General features: G+C 34.0%; 2 protein-coding genes across 2 annotated transcripts; both read left to right on the top strand.

Moving 5' to 3' along the window:
* The first annotated feature begins 15,384 nt into the window (after nt 1-15,384).
* On the top strand, nt 15,385-18,097 carry LOC130967296 (probable serine/threonine protein kinase IREH1). Its single transcript, XM_057892112.1, has 8 exons — nt 15,385-15,397; nt 15,711-15,826; nt 16,042-16,122; nt 16,240-16,325; nt 16,428-16,516; nt 16,870-16,921; nt 17,030-17,086; nt 18,002-18,097. Exons 3-8 carry the CDS (start codon nt 16,068-16,070, stop codon nt 18,095-18,097), a joined length of 435 nt encoding a protein of 144 aa, XP_057748095.1. The 5' UTR covers nt 15,385-15,397; nt 15,711-15,826; nt 16,042-16,067.
* Nucleotides 18,098-23,885: 5,788 nt separating this feature from the next.
* On the top strand, nt 23,886-25,502 carry LOC130970125 (receptor like protein 29-like). The gene has a single exon (XM_057896118.1). It carries the CDS (start codon nt 23,996-23,998, stop codon nt 25,472-25,474), a length of 1,479 nt encoding a protein of 492 aa, XP_057752101.1. The 5' UTR covers nt 23,886-23,995; the 3' UTR covers nt 25,475-25,502.
* Nucleotides 25,503-26,880: the final 1,378 nt, after the last annotated feature.

The following is a 26,880-nucleotide window of genomic DNA, read 5'->3' as shown; positions in this document are numbered from 1 at the left end:
CCTGATCTCACCATAGGAGTTCCTCCTCTAAGAATTAAACAAAGATATCAAGTTTCTCTAGACCAATTCATGTTGGATGCTGAAGCAAGCTCCACTACAAGAGAAAGTAATATTTGTAACAAAAAAATTGTTACAAAAAACTGAAATTTTGAAACAAAAAGAATTTGTAATAAAAAAAGGGTCATTGTAGTATATCCCATTACAACAAGTTTTTGTAACAAAAAATAGAACTGTTACAATTCAAAGTAATCTTTTGTAACAATTTTTTTATATACAAAAATCGAAATTTATTACAAAAGTGATAACAAATTTTGATCTTTAAAATATTTTTGGTGACAAAATATTTTTTTCTATCATAAAATTTTGGTACAAAATATAACTTGATTTTGTAACACTTTTTTTTCTTTAGTTACAAAAGCACAATATTTATTTTGTAAATTTTTTTAATACAAATTGTCTGCATAATTTACCAAATTATTTTTTTAATTAACTGATATATTAACTATTTTACTGAACAAGTCGACATTTATATAATATGTAAAAGCATAGATAATTCAAACATGTTTCATTTAACTAAAATTATTTTAAAATAAAATAACATTAGTGTCTACATTGATTAGTTCTACAATTTATATTTCTTACACTAGTTTAACCAAAAGTTAAAAGTCTAACATAGATTAGTGTCTCTATGAGTCAAAATATTCTTGAATCCTTTAGGTAGCATATTGTCACCATTTTAACACTCCTATAAATGAGAAAAACTGAAATAAAAAATTAGATACAAGATATAACATCAATTATAATTTTTTTCATTAACTTTTATCTAAAATTTTTTGAAAAATTTTGGCAGAACCTCCCCTAAAACTTGGATATTTTCACCGTCTATGGCTCCATCAAAAACAGCCAATTCATTATTTATTTCTCAGCCAATACACAATATAGTAATTTCAAGGCACAAGTTACTAGGATTGTGAATTTGGGAACAAAACAAAGACCCTAAATGAAATTGAACATATGATATCTCACTAGTACCTGGATATAATGAAAAAACATGTAACCATAATGGTTTTAATTGTTCTTATTTTGGATACAAGGGCTAATTCAACAAGCTTTCTAAATCTAGAATAGATTAAACAAGCAGTATTTTTCATTTCATAATATAGCATACTAATAATTAGATAATATGAATCCAACAGACAGTTTCATTTTTCATTTGCATACATTTTCCAAAAGTTGTAAGCCACATTTCATAATCATCAACAAATATGCAAGATTACTTATTACCTCTTAATCAGACATGTATAATCAAAATGTTTTCAAAAGTGCTCACTAATTCGCTATTCACATATCAACATTTAGAAGAACTTACAAGAATAGCGATTAATTTGCTTTCAAGGCTCCACATGGCCTGAGAGTTTTTCCCTTCCTTTTACAAAGAATACAAATCTCTCTTGTACTTCCCCAATCTCAATCTATGCTGCACCAACAGAAAATCTAATACACTATCAAGTTTATATTCAATCCTTTAAACCCTCCTCATAAACTCCCATATACAGCATATTGCAGTAATTTACCCCTCAAGAAACCTAGTCTAACATCCCCCCCCCCCCAAAAAACAGATGAATCCGATCATAACATTATAGAAACTCTGCTCCATGACACCATGAACACAATTTTAAATGTGCAAAATAACATAATGTAAACCCCAGTAACCACATTCCACAATCACCTCCGTCAAAACCCAATTATACATAATAAGTTAAAATCATAATTCTCAACTAGTCTCGAGTCACTTTCACAGCCACAGCAACATACCAAACAACTATTTCAACAGCCAACAGTCAATAATTCAATCATCTACCACACATAGTTACACTCAATTCAATCACAACTCCAAATACAATCTCAACCACAATCCAATATTCATATAATCAATCAATTATTCACAGCTATTAATCCTATTTGCAGTTATTCAATAAACCTTATAGGTATTCTTAAATTAAAACCATTTAAATTAAATCCCCTATCTCGATTAGCTGAATTCACATAGATCAAATGTGGCAACTCCCTTCTCTTTTAATTTCATGGCAGCAGCAAGCATGCAACTGAAACAGCAGCAGTGTCAATTTCTTATGGCAGTGACGATGGTTGCAGCAAGACAAGGATTCGAATTGGATAAGAATCAAAAGCAAACATAACTCTGAAAAATTCAAAACAAATCCAAGACTAGAATTGAATTAAAACAAGAACATGGCAATTAAAATTGACAAAACAGAACGTGCAAATGGTTCAGAACCAAGGAAAAGAACATACCAGAATCAATGTATCAGAATCAGAACCAGCAGCAACAACCCCGGTAGCCCTCTCTTCACAGAATAATTTCTCTCTCTAACGGACAACAACAACAATCAAAGTTTCCAATAGCGATGACAACCAAGTTAGGGGATGATGGCAGCAGCAACGGTGGTTCTAGAAAGCAAAGACACGACATTGGTTCACCTCCACAGCAATGACGATAGCAACATCACCCTCCGCTGCCTCCTTCTTCGAGTTCTGTTCTTGCGTTAGTGACAGTGGCTTCCTCTGGTGGCAGCAACGGTGATGAGACATGGTGCCGGTGACAAAATCGACGACTTCCTCCACAATTTGCAATTCCAACCGTGGTGGCAGCTTCCCTCGACGGTACCAGGGCACAATAGCGACGGCGACACGGACAGGGGGTGACGACACAGACGACACGAGCTTGCAGCAGCTCCCCTGACGGCTAGCTCGCGATAGCGTTCTTCCTCTCCTTGGCCTTTGCTCCCTCGTACACTCTCCGTCTCAACATTTCTCTTTCTCTTCTTTGTCGCGTCGGCGGCGACGCGTGGGTCAGCGACTCCAAGGCAGATCGGCAGTTTAGCGGCGACGGTTTGGGCTGGACGGTGCAGAGCGCGACTCCCTCTTTCCCTTCCCGACCTCTCTCCTCTGATTCCCACTGTGTGTATGTTTCCGTTTTTTCTTTTTCTTTCCTGCTTGGTAAGGGTTTTGTGAAGAAAATGGTTGGCGGCTACTAGATTTAGAGGGTGGGGTGTGTGTGAGTTGTATTAGAATTAGGAATTGGATAATTTAGATATTTTCAATAAAAATAAGGATAATATAGTAATTGAAAATTAATTTTAATTTAATAATAATTATATAAAGAAATTATTTAACTATAAATTTTTAAATTATTTGTAAATAAATATTCTAATATTAAAAATTAGAATAATTAAATTAATTATTTTTGAAATATTATTTTATTATTAAAACTTTAAATTAATTATTCTTGAAATATTATAAATTTTCTATTTTTTTCAATTACTAAAAATTTAAATTATAAATAAAAAAATATTCTGTTTAATATATAAATATCTAAAAATTCATTTTGAATAAATATAATAAATTATAAATGACTTATTATTTAATTTTTAAAATAATTTTAAATTTAAAGTATCATTAATTGAACTTAAATATTTTTAGTAAAATAAATTTTTGAATATAAAATTTTAAATAAATATAATAAATCATAAATAACTCATTATGTTAATTTTCAAAATTTCAAAGTCTTACATTTAATATGTTGAAACAAATTTTTTTATTAATTACAAAAATTTTTGAATTTTGTGACAAATAAATAATTTATTACAAAAATATTGTATTCTGTGATAAATTAATTTTTGTTACAAAATATTTAGAGCTTTTGAAACAAATAGATATTTTGTTACAAAATGTTTTGAATATTTTCAACAATATAATATTTTGTTACAAAATATTATAATATTTTGTAACAAAACAACAATTCGATACGAAAACCAACATAATTTGTAACAAAAGAAATTACGTTGTTACAAAATATTGAAATGTTTTGTAATAAATTTTCTTATTGTTACAAAATATTCTTATTTTGTAACAATAACTAAGTATTGTTACGAAAAAACTATAATTTGTAATAATTTTAAATTTGATACAAATTTTTTGTTACAAATATTCCATTTCTTGTAGTGCTCTAAACGCTCTGTTTAAGGTCTCTGGTCTATTCGGCTCCTTTTCTTTGTTAGGTTAGATGAATATTATTGTATGGATCTACAGGAGTGTGGATAGTAAAGAATTTCCTACTCTGACTAGGGATTTGAGAAGGGATTATAAAGCCTATTTGATCATCTTGCTAAAGACCCATGTGAGTTATGATCGAGGTAAGCTTATTAGAGACAAAATGAGTTTTGATAGCTGCTGCTGTGTGGAGGAAGTCATGGGTCATTCAAGGGGTATATGGTACTTGTGGGTAGGGCTGGAAATGAGTCGAGTTGAGCCGAGCTAGACCAAGCTCAAGCTTGGCTCACCAAAATTGAGCTTGGCTCACGGCTCGGCTCATTAACAATCGACCCTATTTCTTAAGCTCAAGCTCGACTCACCAAAAGTTCACGAGCTGCCTCAAGATCACGAGCTGCCTCAAATAATAAAAACATAAATACATAATCTATAATTTTATATCAATAAATTATAACTTATATATTTTAAAAAATATTTGAAAAGAACAATTTTATATATTGTTTATCTATCAATAAATATAAATTTTTTATTTATGTCCTACATCAAAATTATATGTAATAAATAAATATAAAATTTTAAATAATTAATATTATTAATATATATAATTATATATTACTATTTCATATATATATATATAATATTAAAAATATAGACTAGATGCATATAGGATATATATATATATATATATATATATATATATATATATTCGAGCCAGCTCACGAGCTAACGAACTAAGCTTATCCAAGCTCAAACTCGGCTCATTTAATTTATGAGCTCAATTCCAGGCTCAAGCTTGGCTCACCAGCTCACGAGCTTAGCTTATCGAGCTATTAACGAGTCAAGCTCGAGCTAGCTCATGAGTTGACTTGACTCACTTCTAGCCCTACTTGTGGGACTCATATCACTATAAGATTGAGACCAGTTAATAACATATGCAATTTATTCATCTAAAGATTCAAGGAATAAATTATATGTCATGGATGCCAACAACTACTTTTGGGAGCCCCCAGAGAGCACTGCGAAAGATGCTATGGGATAAGCTTCGTGATCTCTGAAACTCTGTTGATCTTCCTTGCTGCACTATTGGTGATTTTAATTCTATCTTACACAACTGTGAAATACAGGGTGGAGCAATATCTCAAAGTGGTGGTGCATGCCCTGACTTTATCTCTTGCGTTTTGGATATTTATTTTCTAGATTTTGGTTATTCTGGTTTTCTTTTATCTAGAGGAGAGGTAACTTATTTGAACGTCTTGATAGAACTCTTAGTGATACTGATTGGCAAATTAAATTTTCTGAAGCTACTGTTAAACATCTGCTCTGCCTAAAATCATCCGATCACTCTCCTCTTTGTTTACATATCTCTCATGTTGTGTCCCTGAATAGAGGAAGGCACCCTTGGAGACAACCTCGCAGCTTGGTTGAACCACCTGATTTTGAGAACATGGTCTCAAATAACTATAGTGTACAAGACTCTTGGAGTGGTTGTGTTGAGAATTTTCATAGCTCTCTAAAAACGTAAAATTTTGAGGCTTTTGGTGATATAACAAAAAGAAGACCAAGATTCATATAAGATTTCAAGGTAAAATAATAGTATGAGCAATAGTACTAACCTTTTATTGAAAAATCTTCAAAAAAAGAGTATGGTCTGAATATGATGTTATTCTGGAGCAGGAAAAAATTTTGTGGTATAAAAAATTTAGGTGAAACTATATTGAATTTGGTGACCGTAACACTAAGTATATTCATGGCACTACTATGGTGTGGAGGAGAAGGAACAAAATTGAATCTCTCAAAAATGATAATGGGGATCAGAGTAGGTTACAAATGATAATAGATTCGAGGCCATGGCAACCGTTTTTCTTTAATCTGACATTGATGATATGCCAGAGCAACCTTTTGTTTTGGGTAAACTTTTTTCAATTTGAGTAACGAGGAGTTAGAGTGGTTTAATGGAAATATCTCTATTGCTGAAATTAAAGGTTCTCTTTTTAGCATGAGTGGTTTAATGAGAATATCTTCATGCTGGCTACCAAGTTTCTGAATGTAGAGTCGATGAATTGGGTACCATTGTCAATGGTGATGGAGTGGAGAATTCCATACCTTGTGATGATATTATTGTAGAGGAACTTCTGACTTCTCTGAGCTGTGATATTGGCCAATAGCTCTGCTTCAATCCACTTCGTAAAGTAGTCCACTCCCACTATTAGGTATTTCACTTGTCCAAGCGCTTGAGGGAAGGGTTCGAGTAGGTCCAACCCCCATTTTGCAAAAGGCCATGGAGAAGTTATGCTGATGAGTTCCTCAGGGGAAGCGAGATGGAAGTTGGCATGCATTTGGCATGGTTGACACTTCTTTACGAACTCGGTGGCATCCCTCTGCAAGGTTGGCCAATAGAACCTTGCTCGAATGACTTTCCTAGCGAGAGACATTGCTCCGAGATGATTTCCGCAGATACCATTGTGAACCTCCTCTAGGACTTCTGTTGTCTTCAAGGTCGGGACACATTTCAACAATGGTGTGGATATTCCTCTTTTATAGAGGATATTTTTCACCAAGGTGTAGTTCTATGCCTCCCTCCGAATTTTCTTGACCTCTTTTTCCTCTTCGGGTAGGATGTCGAATTTTATATATTCGATTAGTGGGTTCATCCATCCGAGGTCTAACCCGGATACCTCAAAGACATCTTGTATAACCTGGATCAAGCTTCTTTTATTCCCTCCTGGTTTGGTACTTGCTAACTTGGAGAGGGCGTCTGCTCTACTGTTGAGGTCTCGAGTTATATGTTTGATCTCAGTCTCCGAGAATCGCCTAAGAGGCTTCAAAGTTTTATCTAAGTACCTCTTCATAGTTGGCTCTTTAGCTTGATACTTCCTATTGATTTGAGAAGTCACTATTTGAGAGTCGCTGAAGACCACTACTTTAGTTGCGCCGACTTCTTCAGCTAGTTTAAACCTGGCAATCAAGGCTTCATATTCTTCCTGATTGTTAGAGGCCGAGAATTCAAATTTCAGGGAGGCTTCTAGTTGAGTTCCCTCTTGATTGACAAGTATTATGCCGGCACGGTTTCTGATTTTGTTAGAAGAGCCATCCACATACAATTCATAAGTTGTGGAGGCCTCCTCTTGATCTTCTGCATATTCTGCAACGAAGTCGGTCAGGCACTGGGCTTAGATCGCCGTTCGAATTTCATACTTTAAGTCAAACTCGCATAGCTCTATGGCCCATTGAACCATTCTGCCCACAATGTCTGTTTTTTGAAGAATTTGCTTCATGGGCTGGTTCGTTCGGACTTTTATTATATGAGCTTGAAAATAAGCTATAGCCTTTGAGACGCCACTATTAAGGCATACGTGAACTTCTCGAGTTTTTGGTACCTAACTCGGGGCCTTGTAGAACTTTGCTGGTGAAATATACTGGATGCTGCCCGACCTCATATTCTCGTATTAGCGCCGATGCCACAGCTTTGTCGGCTACAGACAGATACAGGACGAGTTCTTCCCCAATTTTAGGTCGGGTTAGAATTGGAGGTTAGCTTAAAAACCTTTTGAATTCCTGGAATGCTTCTTCGCATTTAGAAGTCCATTCGAACTGGCATCCTTTTCTTAGTAGAGGGAAAAGTGGTAGGGATCTCAATGCTGATCCTGCCAAGAACCTGAAAAGAGCTGCAAGTCGGCTATTTAGATGCTGGACCTCCCTTAAACAAGTCGGGCTTTTCATTTCCAAGACTGCTCTGCACTTATCGGGGTTGGCTTCAATCCCCCTTTGTGTTAGTATAAATCCTAAAAAATTTTCAGCCTCCACCACGAAGGTACATTTTGCGAGATTCAATCTAATCCCATGCGTCCTTATGGTGTCGAAGACTTGCGAGAGGTCGGTCAAGAGGTCCGTCTCATCCTTGGTTTTTATCAACATGTCGCCGACATATACTTCCATTAAACTCCCAAGGTGAGGTGTGAACACCTTATTCATCAGCCTTTGATACGTGGCTCCTACATTCTTTAACCCAAAAGGCATAACCACATATCAATAATTTACTCTAGGCGTGATGAAAGATGTTTTTTCTTGATCCGGCTTGTACATCAGTATTTGGTTATATCCTGAGTACGCATCCATGAACGACAAGTATTGATATCCCGAGTTGGAATCTACCAGGGTATCAATATTTGGAAGTGGATATGGGTCTTTTGGACACACCTTGTTCAGGTCGGTGTAGTCAACGCACATCCTCCACTTGCCATTCTATTTCTTGACTAGCACCACATTTTCCAGCCAAGCCGGATATTTGACCTCTCTGATGAAGCCGGCTTCTAGGAGGGCTTGTATTTGCTCTTCGACCAATTGAGCTCGTTCAGGGCCGAGCTTCCGTCTTCTTTGCTGAATAGGTTGTGATTCGGGGTATACTGTCAGCTTGTGCGCCATGAGTTCGGGATCTATCCCGGGCATGTTGAAAGCTTTCCAGGCAAAGAGGTCGGAATTCTCTTGTAGGAGCCTTATCAGCTTCTACTTCAAGTCTTCTGTCAAGTTGGCTCCTATGTTGGTATTCCTTCCGTCCTCTTGCCCGATCTGTACCTCTTCAGTCTTTCTCTTGGGTTGTGGTCGCAATTCTTCTTTATCTCAATGGTATGAACTTCCTTGCCTTTACCTCTCAGGTTTAGGCTTTTATTGTAGCATTTTTGAGCTAGCTTCTGGTCTCCCCTAATGGTTGCAATTCCCTCTGGCGTTGGGAATTCATGCACAGATGGGGGTGGATACCACTGCTCCAAACCGATTAAGGGTCGTTCTACCTATTAAGGCATTATAGGCCAAACCCACATCAACGACTATGAAGTCGATGCTTTGAGTTTTGGATTTTTTTCCCCTTTCCAAAAGTTGTATGTAGGGGTATGAATCCTAGTGGTTTTATGGGTGCGTCCCCCAGCCCATATAGGGTATCAGGGTAAGCCCTTAACTCATTTTCATCCAATCCTAACTTGTTAAATGTTGGTTTGAACAGCATGTCAGCCGAGCTCCCCTAATCCACCAGAATTCTGTGTAGATGGGTATTGGCGAGAATTAGGAGTGCACATGGGTCGGGTGAAGCCGGGTTTGATATGACTCAGACCCAATCTGAAATATACACCGGGTCTATTTATTAGACCCAAACCCGGTCCTAGACCTAATGAAACCAATACACTTTCGGGCCACAATTATACTGGGTGAAAATCGGGCCGTTAACATTACATTACGTTGATACCTTCATGTAAGCTAGCATGTAAAAATATCCAAATTTTCAAGACTCCAACCATTATTTAACATGGTAAAATTCACTTAGAAAAATATAACAAGAACCAACCCTTCTTCAAAATTAAAGCATAACCACAATTAATACTAATATTGTCTAATAACACCAAATATTTAAGTCAATACAAATAACACAATATTATGCATTAGTCTAAAGTCTTATGCATTCTAAACATAAAACATTAACTTATAATCTTATAATGACTAATAACACAAAATATTAAGGTTTACAATACTTAAATTCCACATAAGAATAGACATGATCCATCACTAATAACACAAAATATTAATTGTGTATGATGACCGGGCCGACTTCGGGTGACCCGAGCTATGTCCCGAACCCGACCTGAAATAATGACCGGGTCTATTTTTGAAACCCTTACCCGGCTCTAAACCTGGTGAAATCACACCAAATCAGCCCCTAAAGTGTTTGGGGTCGGACGGGGTCTTCGGGCCAAGCCGGGCCATGTGCACCCCGAGCGAGAATCATGGTAATTACTATTGGATCGTCATGTCCAGAGGCAATACCTTGCCCGTCTTCTTTGGTAAAACAGATTGTTGGAAGGTGTGGTAGCTCTCCCCCGACCTGGTAGACTTCTTTCAGGTGCTTCTTACGAGATGACTTTGTGAGACCTCCTCCAGCAAACCCTCATGAGATCATATGTATATGTCGCTCCGGGGTTCGTGGCGGGTCTCTCTGATCTCCTTCATCTCTCTTCCTTTTCCTATGATTGTTTGACCTTTCCATGAGATATCTATCAAGCCGGCCTCCTCTGGCCAACTTTTCTATCACATTTTTCAAGTCGTAACAGTCATTTGTTGAATGCCCGTATATTTTGTGGTATTCACAGTATTTGTTACGACTTCCCCCCTTTTTGTTCTTGATGGGCCTAGGGGAAGGTAGCTTTTCAGTATGGCAAATTCTCCTATAGATGTCGACTAGGAAAACTGGCAAAGGAGTATAAGAGTGATATCTCCTAGGCCTTTCAGGCCCGACTTCTTCTTTTTTCTTGGGCCCTCTCTCCTTCTCCTTTGATGAGTGAGAGTGCCCAGGTCGCCAGCTTGGTTCTCACAGCCTGACGCTTTCTTCCATGTTGATGTACTTTTCAGCTCTTTCTTGTACATCACTTAAAAAAGTCAGATACCTTTTGGAGATGGATTGGGAAAAGGGGCCTTTTCGAAGTCCATTTACTAGGCCCATGATCACTGCTTCTATAGGCAAGTCTTGGATCTCTAGACACGCCTTGTTGAACCTTTCCATGTAGTCCCTCAGAGGTTCTCCAACCTCATGTTTTACTCCTAGGAGGCTCGGCGCGTGCTTGACTTTGTCCTTTTGGATTCAAAATCGCATAAGGAACTTACACGAGAGGTCGTCGAAACTGGTGACCCACTTTTGGGGGAGGCTATCGAACTACTTCATTACTGCCTTTGTCAGCATTATCGGAAAGGCTTTGCAGCGAATAGTATCAGAGGTGTCAGCTAGATACATCCGATTTTTAAAGTTGCTTAAGTGATGCTTTGGGTCGGTGGTCCCGTCGTACAGATCCATGTCAGGGCTTTTGAAGTTCCTTGAAACTTTTGCCCTCATTATATCTTCACTGAATGGATCTTCTCCTCTCAAAGGGGAATCTTCTCCGTCACTGCGAGAGCTCTTACCTCAGAGATTGGATTCCAACTCAAGAGCTTTTCTTCAAGCTCTTTTTGTCGCTCGACCTCACTCCTTAGGTTTCTTTCTACTTCTCGCTGTCTTTCCAGCTCTTGCTCCAGCTGCTCTAGCCGTCCTTGATGGTCGTGAAACAGCCCCATGAGGTCGGCAGCATGAGATTGTCCCCCCTTTCTGGCTCGTGCGCTTCAGAGAGGATCCCTTTTGGATCTTTCACCCCTGAAGGGCCTTCTCTATGCTGGTTAGCAGCCCCTTGTAGAGTGATTATAGCTCTGTCATTGTTACCTGTGTCTTGGTTTTCTTGTTCAGATTCGGACGCGGTGTTTCTGTCCTCGTTCAGGTCATCCACCATCATGCGTTAATCTCCCATGTCTCCGGCAACAGCACCAATGTTACGTAGGTAGCCTGAGATAGGTGGATTGGGCTTGAAGGATTGGCCCAAGTGCCAATGGAAGGTGGTCTCTGACTTGTTCTCATTCGGGAACCTCCGTCCGAGTTGTATGTTTTGAGGAATGGGGGGTGGTACCTGCAAAGACACTCCGATGCCTAAGTTAGCAAAGGGGCTAAGCAGGTTTAAGAGTGTATTGGAACTTAGAGATACCTGAGGGGTGTCAGTGTATTTATAGTGGTGATCCAATAACCACCGTTGGATTAGTTCCACTTATGGAGGTGGATAACCGTCCCTTTATCTTAAAGTTGTTGGGATATTACTCCTGGAAATGGGTTGAGAGATTTTAATGGCACTTACTTATTTGAATAAGTATTTTCTGCAGCTCATGTCTGGCCCAACCTCTTTAGGGAGGAGCCTATGTCGAGCCTGACCTCTTTAGACGAGGTCAGGCGGGTGGTGAAGGCCAATCTTTAGATTGGACTTTTTTGACTTATTTGGACCTGGATCATAGTGTTGGATCAGGATATGAACAATAATTAATACAGTTAAATAAAATATTAAATAATTTGATATTTATCTTAATTAAATTAAATAAATAAATAATTAATTAATATATTTAAATAAATCAAATAAAATAAATTAAAAATACTTTTAAGAACATGTCACGTGAACTATATGATTAATTAAAAAGATTAGATTTTAATAATAAATAATAGATAATAAATAATAAATTATATAAATATATAAATATTATTTATCAAAATTAAATATTTAAAAATATATCAAAAACTAAAATTTCCAACCATTAATTTTTATGTAAAGTTTAAATTTAGATCAATTATCAATACCCACTTAATACTGATACATAATAATTAGGGCAAAATATAAAATAAACCAAAGTCAGCTCAATACTACGTGATTCATCTAAATAAAAAAAATGTTATATTGATCTCTGAAATCATATTTTTATATAAATCAAATTGGTTAAATTCAATTTATGCAATATAATAATAAATTGAATTGGTAAGTTTCTAATTACATGGAAATGTTTTTTTTTTTTGCATAAATCGAATTGGATTGTTTCGATTTATATATGCATGATATCTATAGTAGTAAATCGAATATGTATGATTCGACTTATGCATGGTTTGTGACAAGTAATAATTCGAATTAGGTTGCTTCGAATCATAGAATTTGAACGGCCATGGTAAATCAATACAATCCAATTCGATTTACTAACAAATTGAGTTCTATGTATAAATCGATTTAGACTATTAAATTTAATGTGAAATCAACCTATATAAATATTAATTTTTAGGGATAAGTATTGTTTTGGTCCCTCACGTTGAGGGTCGGAATCGAAAACGTCTCTAACGTAATTTTCGATTTAGAATCATACTTAACATTTTTTTTCGTATTAAAATCGTCTTTTTAATTTTTTTTGGACAAAAATACCCTCACCACTACCAGCACAATTACCTCCTCCACCACCACCAACACCAACACCAACACTACCACCAAAACCAATACCACAACCAGCACCACCACCACTACCACCACCACCACCACTACCAAACAACAGCAACAACATCAAATAACACCAGATCACACCAAACCAAGAAACAGAAACAGAAAACAAGACCACCACCACCACCACCACTACCACCAAGAACACCAAACAACAACAGCAACACCAAACAACACCAAACCAAGAAGCAAAAATAAAAAGTAAGAAAACAGAAAGCAAGAAAATATAATGGCAAGGCGGAGGCGGCGAGGTAGAGGCAGACGAGGCAGAGGTGGCTCCAAGCTTCGCCGCCGTCGCCGTTCCCCTCCCCCTTTCCCCTTCCCCCTTTTCCCTTCCCCCTCCCCCTCTGATCTCCCCTTCCCCCCCACCCCCACCCCAACCCCAACCCCGCATCCTTTACCCCTCCCCCTCAGATCTCCCCCACCCCCCACCCGACCCCAGCTTCTTCCACTTCCCCTCCTCCCTCTCTTCGCCACCGGCGCCGTCCCCCCTCCCCCTTCCCCTTTTCCCTTTCCCTCCTCCCCCCCAATACCCTTTTCTCCCCCCCCCCAAACGCGTTTCCCCCACCCCGAACTCGCGTTCCCTTCATTTTTTTCCTCTTCTTCTCCGACTTCTTCTACTTCCTCTCCTCCCTCTCTTCGCCGCCGGCGTCGTCCCCCTTCCCCCTTCTCCTTCCCCCTCCCCCTTCCCCCGATCACTCCCCCCCTTCAAATACCCTTTTCTTCCCCCTCCCAACGTGTTTTCTTTTATTTTTTATTTTATATTTTTTTATTATAAGAGTAGTTTAGGAATAAATTAAAAAAATTTATTAGAAAGGACGATTTTAAATTTAAATACGACTTTAAGGATGATTTTAAATCAAAATATACACTAGGGACGAGTTCGATTCCGATCCTCAACGTGAGGGACCAAAACAATACTTATCCCTAATTTTTATTATAAGAAAGAGTACTTAACTTATCAATTTTTGTACGTTATTTTGAAGTTAATAAATAAATAAATATTAATTTTTATTATAATAGTAATAAATTATAGCATACTAAAATAGAAAACTAAAAAAAATACTATATAATATAATATAAAAAATATCCTAAAAAAGTATAAAAAAATTATAATAAATTTAAAAAGATAATATTATAATTTAATATCATATTTTTTTAATAATTATCTATCTAAAAGTGAATTTAACTAATATTATCTAAACAATATCTATCTTATTAAAATTAAATTTAATATAAAATTGTCAAACATAAATTAATTTCAACTCCTATTAATAAATTGATGAATTAAAAATAACATATAAAAATTTACTCATATTTATTAAATTTTAATAACATATAAAATTTAACAACTTTTTAAATACTTTTTATATAAAAATTAATATTTATTTATTAAATTAAAAATAACATATTTTATTACTCTTTTTAAATATTCTAAATAAGTTTAACATAACCTAATATTTTTAATAATTTATAATAAATATTTATAATTATTATTTTTTAATTTATTATCAATCTCAAATCAACTTTTTCGCTTCATAAATAAAAAAATATATACGCATATTAATAATAATAAATAAAAAAACTTATAACCTAAACAATCACTACAAGAAAAATACTCATTCAGCCACACTTTTTTTAAGCTACATTTGAAAAGCGTAGCCTATTTATAGAATAGGCTACGCTTTTTTCCGTGTTGCCTTTTTATATGAGAAAAGGATACACAATTGTGGCATCATTTAAAAAGTGTAGCCTTAAGTATTTTAGAAATCACTTATAAAACGTAGCCTTATCTAAATATCTATGAATACACTTTTCTCATCAAAGGAAACGCTTTTAAAGAATAGCTTATTTACTCTGTTTCAGGTGCCCTTTTAAAATGTCTCCTAATATGATCCTCAATAAACACTTACTAAAAAAATTTGTTGGCCCTCTCCCTCACTCACGCAGCAGTGCAGCACACACTCTCATCCTCCTCACCACATGGAAAGGAAGGAAAGAGAGGACGACGCCGTCTAGGGCTCCGCCGCCGTCGCCGTCGTCGTCGAGCGCCAGTGAGAGAGAGAGCTCGAGGATGAGAGGAAACGCGATGGAGGAGAGAAAAAGGAGGTGCTCCGTCGCCGCTGAAAACTCCACCACCACTGCTAGGGCTTGTTTTTCAGTCGCCGTTCTGCCACCGTCGGGCTTCTGTGCCCCCGCCGAGGAGCTCGAAGGGAGGAAGGATGATGTATGGCCGCCTTTGTGCTCTGTCGCGGCGCTGCCCGTCAACTGAGCTCGCCGCTGAGCTGCTGCAACCGCCTCCACTGCTCAACACCACGTCGTATCCTCTGTCACCAGGTAAGCATTCTCTGTTCTGCATCCTCTCTTTCTTGCTCATTCTCTAACTCGCTCTCACTTTGTAGTTCGAAGGTGTGTATGATTTTGATAGTGATGAAACTGCAATGCTAATTGAGATACAGAAGGTATGTATCAATTTTCAATTGGTTCTGTTTCAATTGGTTCTGTGAATTTTTGGGGGGTTTTGGGTTCTAATTTTAGGTTTTCTAATTTTGGGGGTTTCGCCTTCTGATTCTCAATTTGTTATGATTCCTTTCTGTGTTTGGCATAAACGGAAGCAATAGGTGCTGGAAATTTTATACGTGCATGCTAACTAGGGAAATCATTCTGTAGGAAAGTGTCGATTTCTCTGCTTCTTTTCTTCCTTCTTAATACCTTTCATTGATTGTAATTATGTAGATTTCGCAATTTTGCAGTTTATCTCCTTTTATTTTTCAGCAAATTGTTGATCAAACAATCAAGGAATCGGATCAATGTGATAAGGAGAAAGAGAAATTCAGCAAAGAAGTTTCTTAAGCAAGACACCATTGATCTGCTTGCGAATCATTTACAGTTGCTTACAATAGAGTAATTGATTTATTTTTTCTGCTGTTGTTTCATGAAATTTAGAAACCTGTATGCATAACTAGCGATTTTATTTTTTAATTGTAATTACTTTCGCATACAATTAGTAACTACGTGTTTTATATAAATTACTATAGTTGTTATTATGAGCTAGGACCAAATACAAAGTCTGAGTCTATTTTAACATTTTTAATCAATTTTCAGTATTGAAACTGTTCAAGTGGATTTGGCATGTTATCACACAAGGCTGTGCACCTGATTCAAGGCATAAACGAGCAAAATCAAGGTTTCTGCTTTTTTAGCTTCGCTTTTTTTCTTTTCTTTACCTTTTTGTTTTGGCTTATGGATTAAGCTTCCTTGTCGGTGGTTTCGATTTTGATTCTTAAATGTGATTGTAGTTTAGGGAGAGACGGAGAGAGAATGAGAGTGGCGGAGGCCGGAGAGACGGTGCTTGTTGGTCTTCCACCTTTTAATGCAGAGCATCCTCAGGTTTAATAGCATACCTTTTGCCATGATTTTTGCGTTTCTGTTCTTGTTTGATGTATGGTTTAGCTCTTACTGACAGATATTTCTTTTTGGGGGTGTTTGTAGACTATATTTGATAATATTCTTAATCGTAATATACCTTGGCCTGCAGTTCCTGAAGAAATGAGTCCTGAAGCTCAAGATCTTATTGATCGTATAATCATGTTATCTTCATGTTATATGTATCTGGCAATTGCAAACTGTTTATTCTGGTCAGCATTTTAGAATATCAATGCTTTGTTTATGTTTCCAATACTGAGCATGCTTCCATTAATTTGGATATTTTAGCTTGACTGCTTAAGCCGAAGATAGCATTTGTGAATGTATATTGTTTAGCAATCCTAGTGCCATATCTGCTAAATATGAACTTTATGTTAATAAATTTGGATGCCGATCTGTTATAAATTATGGTTTTTTGTCCTGCGTTATTGTGCTAAGTTGAAGTCACGATTAGGATAGAAAAATGAATATTTTCTTGGATTAGTACCTGAGATGTGTTTATTTACAGATTATTGACTGAAGATCCTAACCAAAGACTTGGAGCTAGAGGTGCATTAGAGGTGATTTAATTTCTTATTAGCATACAGATGCTTGTTCCCCATTTTTATGATCATATTTCATTTTACTTGCACTTCAAACGTCACATTGATAGATGCTTAATTATCCAGGTGAAAGAACATGTTTTCTTTAAGGATATAAATTGGGACACACTTGCTAGACAGAAGGTATGTATGCTTCTCAAGTCATAATTAAGTACTGTTAATTTCATCACTTCAATGCAATATGCGTTTCAATTAAATTATAATTATTCCCTAATATAATGAATTATATTTCATCACTTCAATGCAATGGTTTATGGTTTGGATTTGTCAGTTTTATTTTTCTGTATGCTTCTCAAGTCATAATTAAGTACTGTTATTCATCACTTCAATGCAATATGCTTTCAATTAAATTATAATTATTCCCTAATATAATGAATTATATTCATCACTTCAATGCAATGGTTTATGGTTTGGATTTGTCATTTTTATTTTTCTGTTTCGACAGTTAAGTCTTTATTTATGAGGTGCACTAATAATAGAACCCACCAAATTGCCTTGAAGCCCATTTTAAGTTGCCGTTGATCTGTGGCCTTTCCACTAGGTGGGACCAGCTATGTTTCCATTTTTAACCAAGTGGGGAATTTTGAATTCTTCGTGATTTTATAAGAGGAGGTAGATGGTGAATTGAAGACAAAAGTGAAATAAATGGTAGACTGGAAGAGTCCACTAGAGATTCCAAAAGCATGAGGTTAAAAGAATCTGATGAACTTTGAAATTTTTGTGAAAATAAACAATAATAGATGTAAAAAAACCAAGAAAGTGACAAAGCTAATTTAATAAGCTAGAAGAGCAAAGAGCATTTTAAGAGGGAGATCAGAGAGGTCTATTCAAGAGTCAGGATTATTCTGTGAACATATGCATTATTTTCTGAATTGAAGAATCTTGGTCTCATCTATCTAATTGCTCATTTTGATTTTGAGATGTCTATTTCCAAAGCCAGCAGATTTTTTTGTTTGTTATGAAGTAGTCTCTGGGTCTTTTTATAATTACAAATGTCATTATGAATATTTTTTAACTACTTTTCTATAAATTATGCAGGATACAATGAAGATTAAGCTGATTATTATTGTGGTTTTGGCTAAGATAGAGTGCTATTTAGAATTTACATATTGGTTGACTAATGATTTTTATTAGAAGATATTTTTATTGGCTAAGTAATATTATGGTTTTGATATGGCTATGCTTACTTTAGTTTGAGATGTATGAATTTTTACAGTTAACTTCATTCTTGTACTTTTGGATCAATATTATAATATATTTTGGTTAGAGATAATTTTTATTTATAAAGAAATTATTTAGTAATTATGTATTTATTTTTATTTTGTAATATTCAACTCATTTAAATAAAAATGCAGAATTATTATATATTATGTATTAATAATATTATATCTATATATATATATATATATATATATATATATATATATAACGAGACCTAAGGCTACACTTATATATAGTAGCTATAGTATACAAAAAAAAAGAGGGACCTAAGGCTACGTTTATAAAAAGTAGTTATGGTATACAATGTGGCTACGCTTTACAAGTGATGCAGTAGTGTTGAAAAGCGTAGCCTATTCTGGAAAAATGAAAGTTGAAAAGCGTAGCCTTTGGTCCTGGATAGCATCACTTGAAAAGCGTAGCCTATTCTCAAAGGCCAAAAGCGTAGCCCTTGGTGCAGAAAAGCGTAGCCTTTGAGAATAGGCAACGGCCGAATAGGAATCACTCCAAAAAGCGTAGCCGTAGCCCAAAAAGCGTAGTCGTAGCCTAAGGCATCATTTTTTTTCAGTTTTGGCTACACTTTTCAAGTGTACCTGAATGGGTGTTTTTCTTGTAATGAATATAAAACTAATGCATAACACAAAATTTACTATTTTTAAATAATATAAAACTTCACTTATTACAATTATCTAATATAATTAATCAGTTAATTCTATTTCCTTATGCGTCATAACACTTTGGAAACAAGAAGCCTCATCACTCTGATAAGGTATTTAAAATACTAAAATATGAAAATCATATGTTCTTCCATTTTCTTTCGTAGGTTCTTCCTCCTCTCCTCTGATCATTCTTTTTCAAGTGTTAATTAGTAGTATCTTGGATACTGTTGTTGATTATTATTGTTTTGGTGATGTTGCTGATGATAATCACTATAGAATACCATAAAGTCAAAAGTGAGAATGAAGAGTATAGTGAGCACGACGGTAAACAAAAACACACGATTTTTGAAGATATCGCTGATGGGTATGTTGAATAAACCCAAAAATGAGATGAGTATGAAGTAAATTATAAGACACCCGAGAGTAAGAACAAGCGTTGACCAAAATCGTCTTGGCAGAATACCATAGTTTGGTCTCGGCACTCTTATTGGAATTGGAATACCACCATATCCCATTCCCATGCCTCCACCTAGTGGTGGTGGTGGTGGTAGCATTGGCATATTTCCATAACCATATCCTCCCATTGGTCTCGGTGGATAATTCGCCATGTATGTTTTATTTAGAGATAATTCTCTTAAAATAAGGGAATATATATAGCAATAGCAGTTCAAACGTATTTTAGAGATGTTAGAACATTAAGTTGATTGATCGCCTCATAATTACGGATCGGGGTGCATGACCATTATTTATGACGACAGATATACCAAATAAAATATATATATAGGGATTGATTTTAATGTATATGTATACTTAGCATTTTAAATTTTGATTTCGTGTGTAATAATAATAAATTGTACTAATTTTTTTATCTTCAATTTGTGGGATATTGACATACAAAAATGTTTAATAATAAAAAAATTAACAAAAATAAAAATAAAAATTTATATTATTTAATATTTATTAATTATTATAAATATTAACTAAAATATATTTTAATTGTTTTTTTTTTGTTTTTTTAATATCATCGATCAAGATATATGTATAAATAAGAGTTTAAATACGTAAGTATTGAGATATAGGAATTTTCAAGAGTTATTGGGATTATATATTATTGTAATGAATGTAGTTTTTTCTATGATAAACCAAGTCTCAATGAACTTATTTACGCCAAATGAGTTATGAATTAGACAAAAGTGAAATTAATTTACGTAATTAATTGGATTAAGCATGTTCAGTTGATTATAGAGATCTCTACCTATGAAGTCATTCTCTTATACAATCATATCATCATATGTATATTAATGTTAATACATGCATTATAGAAAGAAAATGCTGTATATTAGTGCCTATAATTAATTAACTAGTAATTGAAAACAACAATAATATCAACTAGACATGAATTGCCACATGTATCAAAATCACCTTTTTTTTTTCTCCTTTTCCTTTGATATCCTCATGCATTAGAAATTCTCCAGAGGAAGCATCAAACATTTTTTATGATCATATTTCATATAAAAACAGTTGTCAAACAAAGGAATTTGAAACTATGATAAAATACAAGTTGACTTATATATGTTTATTGACATATCAAAATAAATTAGTTAAAGTTTGTAATTGGATTTTTGTACTATATAAATTGGTTAAATAATTTTCAATCAAATCCTTTCTAATTATCATTTATTAAATAATGCAAATTATTTTTAGAACATTTCTTTCTTTAATGTAAGAAAAATTATAAAATATTCTAAAACAATGATATTCTATGATTATTGTATTCTTTTTCAAAAAATAATTAATAAGAATCTAATTATAGTTTTTTATCTAATAGATAAATTTAATTACAAAATTTTTTAAATAACAAAAATATGATAAAATTAAAAAGACTAATAATTAAATTAAAAAAATCTCATACCAAAGACACATACATTTTGGATATTTTTGGCATGGATGTTTTTTCTTTGTTAACTTGACATATGGATTGAAAAATGAAATACGGTTAAGATATTTATAATGTTTAATTTTAGATATAATTAATCTAAAAACATAACTCGAAATAAGTATTATATTCGAATGGTTTCTTTAATTATAGTTTGTTTCTGTCTCCAAGATTCAAATTGGATACCAATAAAAATCATTGCATTTAGCTATTACTCAATTAATTTAGTATTTATAATATAGGAGAAAGAAAGAAAAAGATAAAAAAAGAAAAAAGAAGAGAGAGAATACATATGTGGATTTTTTTTTTTAAATTAAAAAAAAAAAGACAAAACAAAACATGCTTCTGTAAACTATAAACACTTGTAATATATATATATATATAGAACCTTGTTATTATATTCGAAATGTTTTAAACTTTATCATTTTGAAAATAGTAAATGTGAATGATTTGAATTTGTAGGTAAAATATAATTTAGTTTTTGAAATTTTAATTATTTTTATTTAATTTTTTAATTTTGTAAATATAATTTATATTACTTTTTGGAATAATTTTTAGTATACAAATATTAATAGAGTATTTATATAAACAGTTAGATATTATGTTAAAATTTGTAAAATAATATTTAATTACTTGTTTTGAGAAAAAAAATAGAGCCTGCTACACATACAAATTTTTTTGACTTATAAGTCTTACAAGTTGGCACAAGTCCAACAAAATACACGCGCATTACACTCCCACATTTAAGAGTAAATACACGCACTTATTCAACTTTCCAAAGCGTGCTACTCACTATGCATTATGAATGACTCTTGTTCTTCTTCCTCCATGAAAACGAGTTTCTTGCCAAATTTGTTCGATCTCCTTTGTGCGTTCTCTTTTCGCCTTTTCATTCGTTGTTTTACCTACGTTTATCACTGGTATTCTTGCTTCGTTTTTTTTTCGATTTTCATGGTTTCTGAAATCAAGCTTTGAAATCGTTTTGAAGATAATGGAACTTCAGAACTACACCCAAAGGATTACAGGAATTCACCCAAAGGATTTAAGAAATACATCCAAAATTCGTTGAAGTACACCTTATGCATAATTCAGAACTCTTTCTCTTTCTCCTCCTTATCTTCTGCTATTTCTTCTTCTTCATTTTTTTATTTCATATTCTCATAATTCTTTTTGGGAGGAAAAAATCAAACAAAGAAGAAAAGAATACATAATGTTGCAAAATCAAAAGAACAACGAGGAGAAACACAACAATGAAGATGAAACACTTCAAAAATGATTTCAGAACTTGATATCAAAAAATAATGGAAATCGAGAATAACGAAGAAAGAGAATAGAGAGAAAAGTACGTAAATGAAAAAGGAGAAAGAGAATGCAAGAAATTTGAAAAAGGAAACAGAATCTTTTCAAAAATTAAAAATCTGTTAGAGGCGCGTTTGAGCGTAATATCAATTAGAAAACTTGTAAGACTTATATAGCAGAATCACTTGTATGTAAAAATTAATCCTAAATGATAATAAATACTACTTATGATGTTTTTAGAGATTATTTGAGTGACAATAAAAATGACGGTATTTTAAAAAATTAAATATAATATTTGGCAATTAACATTAGTGTTTTGTTAAAATCTATGCCTTGAAAATTATTTCAAAGATTAACACAGGTTCACAAAATTTAAAAATTACATAAAAAATAAATTTTAAAAATTAAATTAAAATCCACATGGAATTTTATGACAAATTAAATATTATCTCCAAGCAGAAGAATAGAATAGTCAAAATCGAAAATAGGGCTTGTGAAGTGAAAGATGAAAGAGGAGATGCAATGCAAGAAAGAGAAGTTTCACGGATGGGATATATACGAGAAGGCATGTCTCTGATTATCCATGAATGGTCCCTTCATTTTTATTGCTTTAATCTATGAGTCTTTCTCAGCATATATATATATATATATATGCTCATTATTCCGTCATGTCTTGTCAGTATTTGACACTTCTACCAAATAGCATCCCTTCTTCTTTATGAAAATCAACTTTAATTTTCTTAACATCTCCCTCACACACATAACCAACACTGATCATACTCACATCTAACCGATTTTGGGAGAATCATAGCCTTGTTTTTTTCTTCATCTTATTTGCAGCCTTCACAGCTGACACAGAAATGAGACACTACCCATGTTACGTTATTTCAACATAAAAAATAGTAATAGAATCGCTTTTTCTTTTCTATTTTTTTTAGAGTAATTATCTGATCGTTATACTTTGAAAGAGTGTTACGTAACAATAACAAGACAAAAGTACTTACAAAAATGTTAATAGAATGGCTTTTTCTTTTGTATTTTTTAATATTTTTTATTAGTATAAATATTAAATTATTTTTAATAAATAAATTTTATTAATTTATGTGTATAAATTTTAAAAAATATAAATCTAAATTATATTAATTTATATGTATAAAATTTTAATAAATATAAATTTAAATTATATATTTTTGTATATAAAATATTTATAAATATAAATATAAGTTATTATCGATTAAATACTGATGAAAAATAATACAAAAATGTTATTCGTATACTAAAATTAGCCATTAAAATCAGTATTAATATATTTATATATAAATATATATGTGATTTAATTTAATTTTAACGTGTATTTATATTTCAGCATATATGTTATACTAATAACTAATTTTAATAATTAATTTTAATATACACGTAATATAATTTAAAATAATAATATTTGCTAGCTGTCGATCTAAGATGTTAATTTTTGTACGCCGATAATTGATTGGTATGTGAGCTGTAACATGAAATATAATAAAAAATGATTTAGATCTTCTAAAGTTTAAATTTTATTTTAGAGAATAAAATATAATTTTTTATTTATTTATTTTATAGACGAGGCTAAAAATAAATATAAAAAAAATTATTCAAAGATAAAAAATCATATTTACTCTCTAAAATAAAATTTAAACTTTACAGGATCTAAATCAAGTGAAAAACAAAGTCACAATATTTATCTCATGTCTTTCCAAAATAAATATCTGGAGTTTACCTTTACATCCTTCTCCTCTGCCATAAACTCCATATAGAAAAAGTGAAACTGAAACCTCGCCATTCATTGAGATCACTTACCTCCAAACAATACACAATTTTAGCAATGAGCCATTTGAATTTAGAAGACCCTATGAGCAGGTTCTAACAGTGGAGCAGCCACAAATGGGTTCTTCTACGTCTCTAGCTCTTGTTTTGTTCCTTGTGTTTGCTGGTGAAATAATGACATCAGAGGGAATTCGAAGAAGCAACACACAAAACAACAAGGGACAGCGCATGGTAGCACCAATGGAAGAAGATGAATTATTGGCATTGTTTGAAGTGATGAGTGGTCTTCTGGAAGATCCTGAATGGGCCCAGGCACATCCACAGCCATGCACAGATACCCCATGGCCTGGTCTTGAGTGTGAAGTATCCACCACTGACCCACCAATCTTTCATGTCACAAAGATTCATGTTGGTCCTGATATACTTTCACCACCTTGCAAAAAATCCGCTTTCCTATCACAATCCTTGCTTAAACTCAATTATCTCAAAACCCTTTCACTCTTCAACTGTTTTGTTGCTTCTTCACAAGTGATCACTCTACCAAAGACACTCTTTGGTACTTTCTCTTCATTGGAACACCTTGCTTTGGAAAACAATCCATCTCTTTCTGGTGAGATACCTACGAGTTTGGGAGATGTTGGTTCTCTTAGGGTCCTGAGTTTGTCACAGAACAGCTTACAAGGTAACATCCCAAGCAAGCTTGGTGGTTTGGTTTGTCTTGAACAACTTGACCTTAGTTACAACAACTTGAATGGTTCAATCCCCATGGAAATTGGAAAACTGAAGAAGATGACCATTCTGGACCTGAGTTGGAATTCAATTGAAGGGGCTATTCCTCATTCTATAGGACAACTTCAACTCCTTCAGAAGATGGATTTGCACTCTAACATGCTTGTTGGGAACATTCCTCATGATTTGGGAAATCTCAAGAGGTTAGTGTTGCTTGATCTGAGTCATAATTTCATTGAAGGGCCTATTCCTGAAACTTTGTCAGGTATGGAGGTTTTGGAGTATTTAATCATTGATAACAACCCCATTAAAGAAAGGGTACCACTGTTCATAGGGAAGCTTAATAAGCTCAAATCATTGAGCTTGTCAGGGTGTGAATTGAATGGTCCTTTACCAAACTTGTTTTTTTCATTGAAGAATCTTACAGCTATTTCCTTAGGTAACAACAGACTCAGTGGGCCAGTTCCTAAAGTTTTGGGGTTACTCCCAAACTTAGATCAATTGAATATAAGCTACAATAATCTAAGTGGGGTTCTAGAGCTTCCTGAATACTTCATCACAAAGCTTGGTAAGAGGTTGGATGTGAGAGGAAACAATGAGCTATGCACAAGTGATGATGATGATCAACCAAATAGGAAGAAAAACTTCTCTTCATACTTGGGAATCCCCTCTTGTTTCACCATGGTGCCTAGGACTGCAAATTCTTTTGCTGCTGGACCGGTTGAAAACCCTTCTGGGATAAAGCCATCTTGGTATAACAACATCATAAGTTCGTGTCCATCATTGTTACAGGGGGATCTTCGTGTCATCCTATTTACTTTGGGTTTGAATTTGGTTTGGTTACCTGTTCTCTCAGATTTTATTTAGATTAATGAAATTCAAAAGCTTTAGTTAAGTAGTACATACAGACATAGTCACAACTAATGAGAATATGACTTATTAAGGTGTGACTTAGCTCGTAATAAGAACAATATAAGTGACATTAGTAGTTAAGCACTTTAAGAATTTCTCCTAACATTAATACAAGTTAATTCCATATATCATGATTTACTTACTATATATATATAGATATATGTATTTGGAAACATGCATGGAAAAGCTATTTCATATATATAATATAAAGTGGCATTAATAGCAATGCCCAGTGGTACCTCCTTACTCCTCAGTGGATTCAATAATAGGGCTCCAATAAAAGAAAAAAAAAAGAAAAGTAAAATAAAGATTCACATTTGGCCTTTCATCTCCGATTTTTTATTTTGACATTGGAGAACACGTACTGGATAAGCTTTCCGCAAATTGACAATACTATTTCGTAAATTGTATTTTTACGAATAATTTTTTTTATAATATGTCTTTTGTTATTGACAATACATCTTCTGCAGATTGTACTTTTATGAACAAAAAAATTTTTCTCTTACGATATACTCTCGATGAATTACTTGTGTGATAGACGTCTCGTAATATTTGGATGATTCTCAAACGCTAAAACAATAATATATATGTTCTCCCAGACCAATAAGGGTCGGAGGTTCATTCAGCAGATCACTGATTCAACGGGTTCTCGACCGGTACGAGCTAAAGTGACCCACACGTTATTACATCTTTTGAAAAATTGGACAGCTGACAGAAATTTTTAGACGAATAAATTTAAATAAAAAGTTTATCTAAGTACAAAGTATAAAAGGAAAGAGATCTATCTATTTTTCAAAGTATGTCATCTTTTTATCTTAAGTAATCGGTTTATACAGACATTTACTTTAGTAATGTCCTTACAAGTAGTTCCACTTATAACTTACCGACAATCGTGGCTTCACTTTCCCATGTCAAATTAGCATCTTGGTCCTGATCCTCATTGCTCACGTCTATCTATACAATCGACTATCCATCCCAGTGAACAACCGAACAATATATAATTAAAATCTATTAAAACATTAGCCTCTCATCTCATCATTCATGTTGATAAGTAACTCTTATTTGAAAGAAAGATCTGTATCACAATTTTCAAGGGCTGTCCCCGAGTGTTGTTTTCTAAGGCAGCCTTTTAGGAAGAGTAGCAGGAGTGTCGGTTGGTTCTGACATTAATGAGCATGCTGATGCCACAACCACCCTTGTTTTGGCGGGTTCAGACGCTCACAGAATCTGAGAATCTTATAGCAAATTAACAATCTTTACCGGCAGCTCCCAAAATCTTCACATTCTCACTAGCAATGAAGCATATGGACCAAACAAAAATTTAAAATGAACCCTAATTTATTTGAATTTAGTTATTACAT

This window comes from Arachis stenosperma, chromosome 3, assembly GCF_014773155.1.
Source record: "Arachis stenosperma cultivar V10309 chromosome 3, arast.V10309.gnm1.PFL2, whole genome shotgun sequence".
In the NCBI taxonomy this organism is placed as follows: Eukaryota; Viridiplantae; Streptophyta; class Magnoliopsida; order Fabales; family Fabaceae; genus Arachis; species Arachis stenosperma.
The sequence above is the reverse complement of the archived record's forward strand: the minus strand, read 5'-3'. Positions and strand labels throughout refer to the sequence as shown.

What these genes read in the sequence shown, in the direction of transcription:
- LOC130970125 (XM_057896118.1), top strand. Translation starts at nt 23,996, where the DNA reads ATGGGTTCTTCTACGTCTCTAGCTCTTGTTTTGTTCCTTGTGTTTGCT.
- LOC130967296 (XM_057892112.1), top strand. Translation starts at nt 16,068, where the DNA reads ATGTTATCACACAAGGCTGTGCACCTGATTCAAGGCATAAACGAGCAA. An exon ending in GCTCAAGATCTTATTGATCG is followed by an intron (nt 16,517 to 16,869) that starts TATAATCATGTT and finishes GTTTATTTACAG; the next exon opens with ATTATTGACTGAAGATCCTA. An exon ending in ACACACTTGCTAGACAGAAG is followed by an intron (nt 17,087 to 18,001) that starts GTATGTATGCTT and finishes TAAATTATGCAG; the next exon opens with GATACAATGAAGATTAAGCT.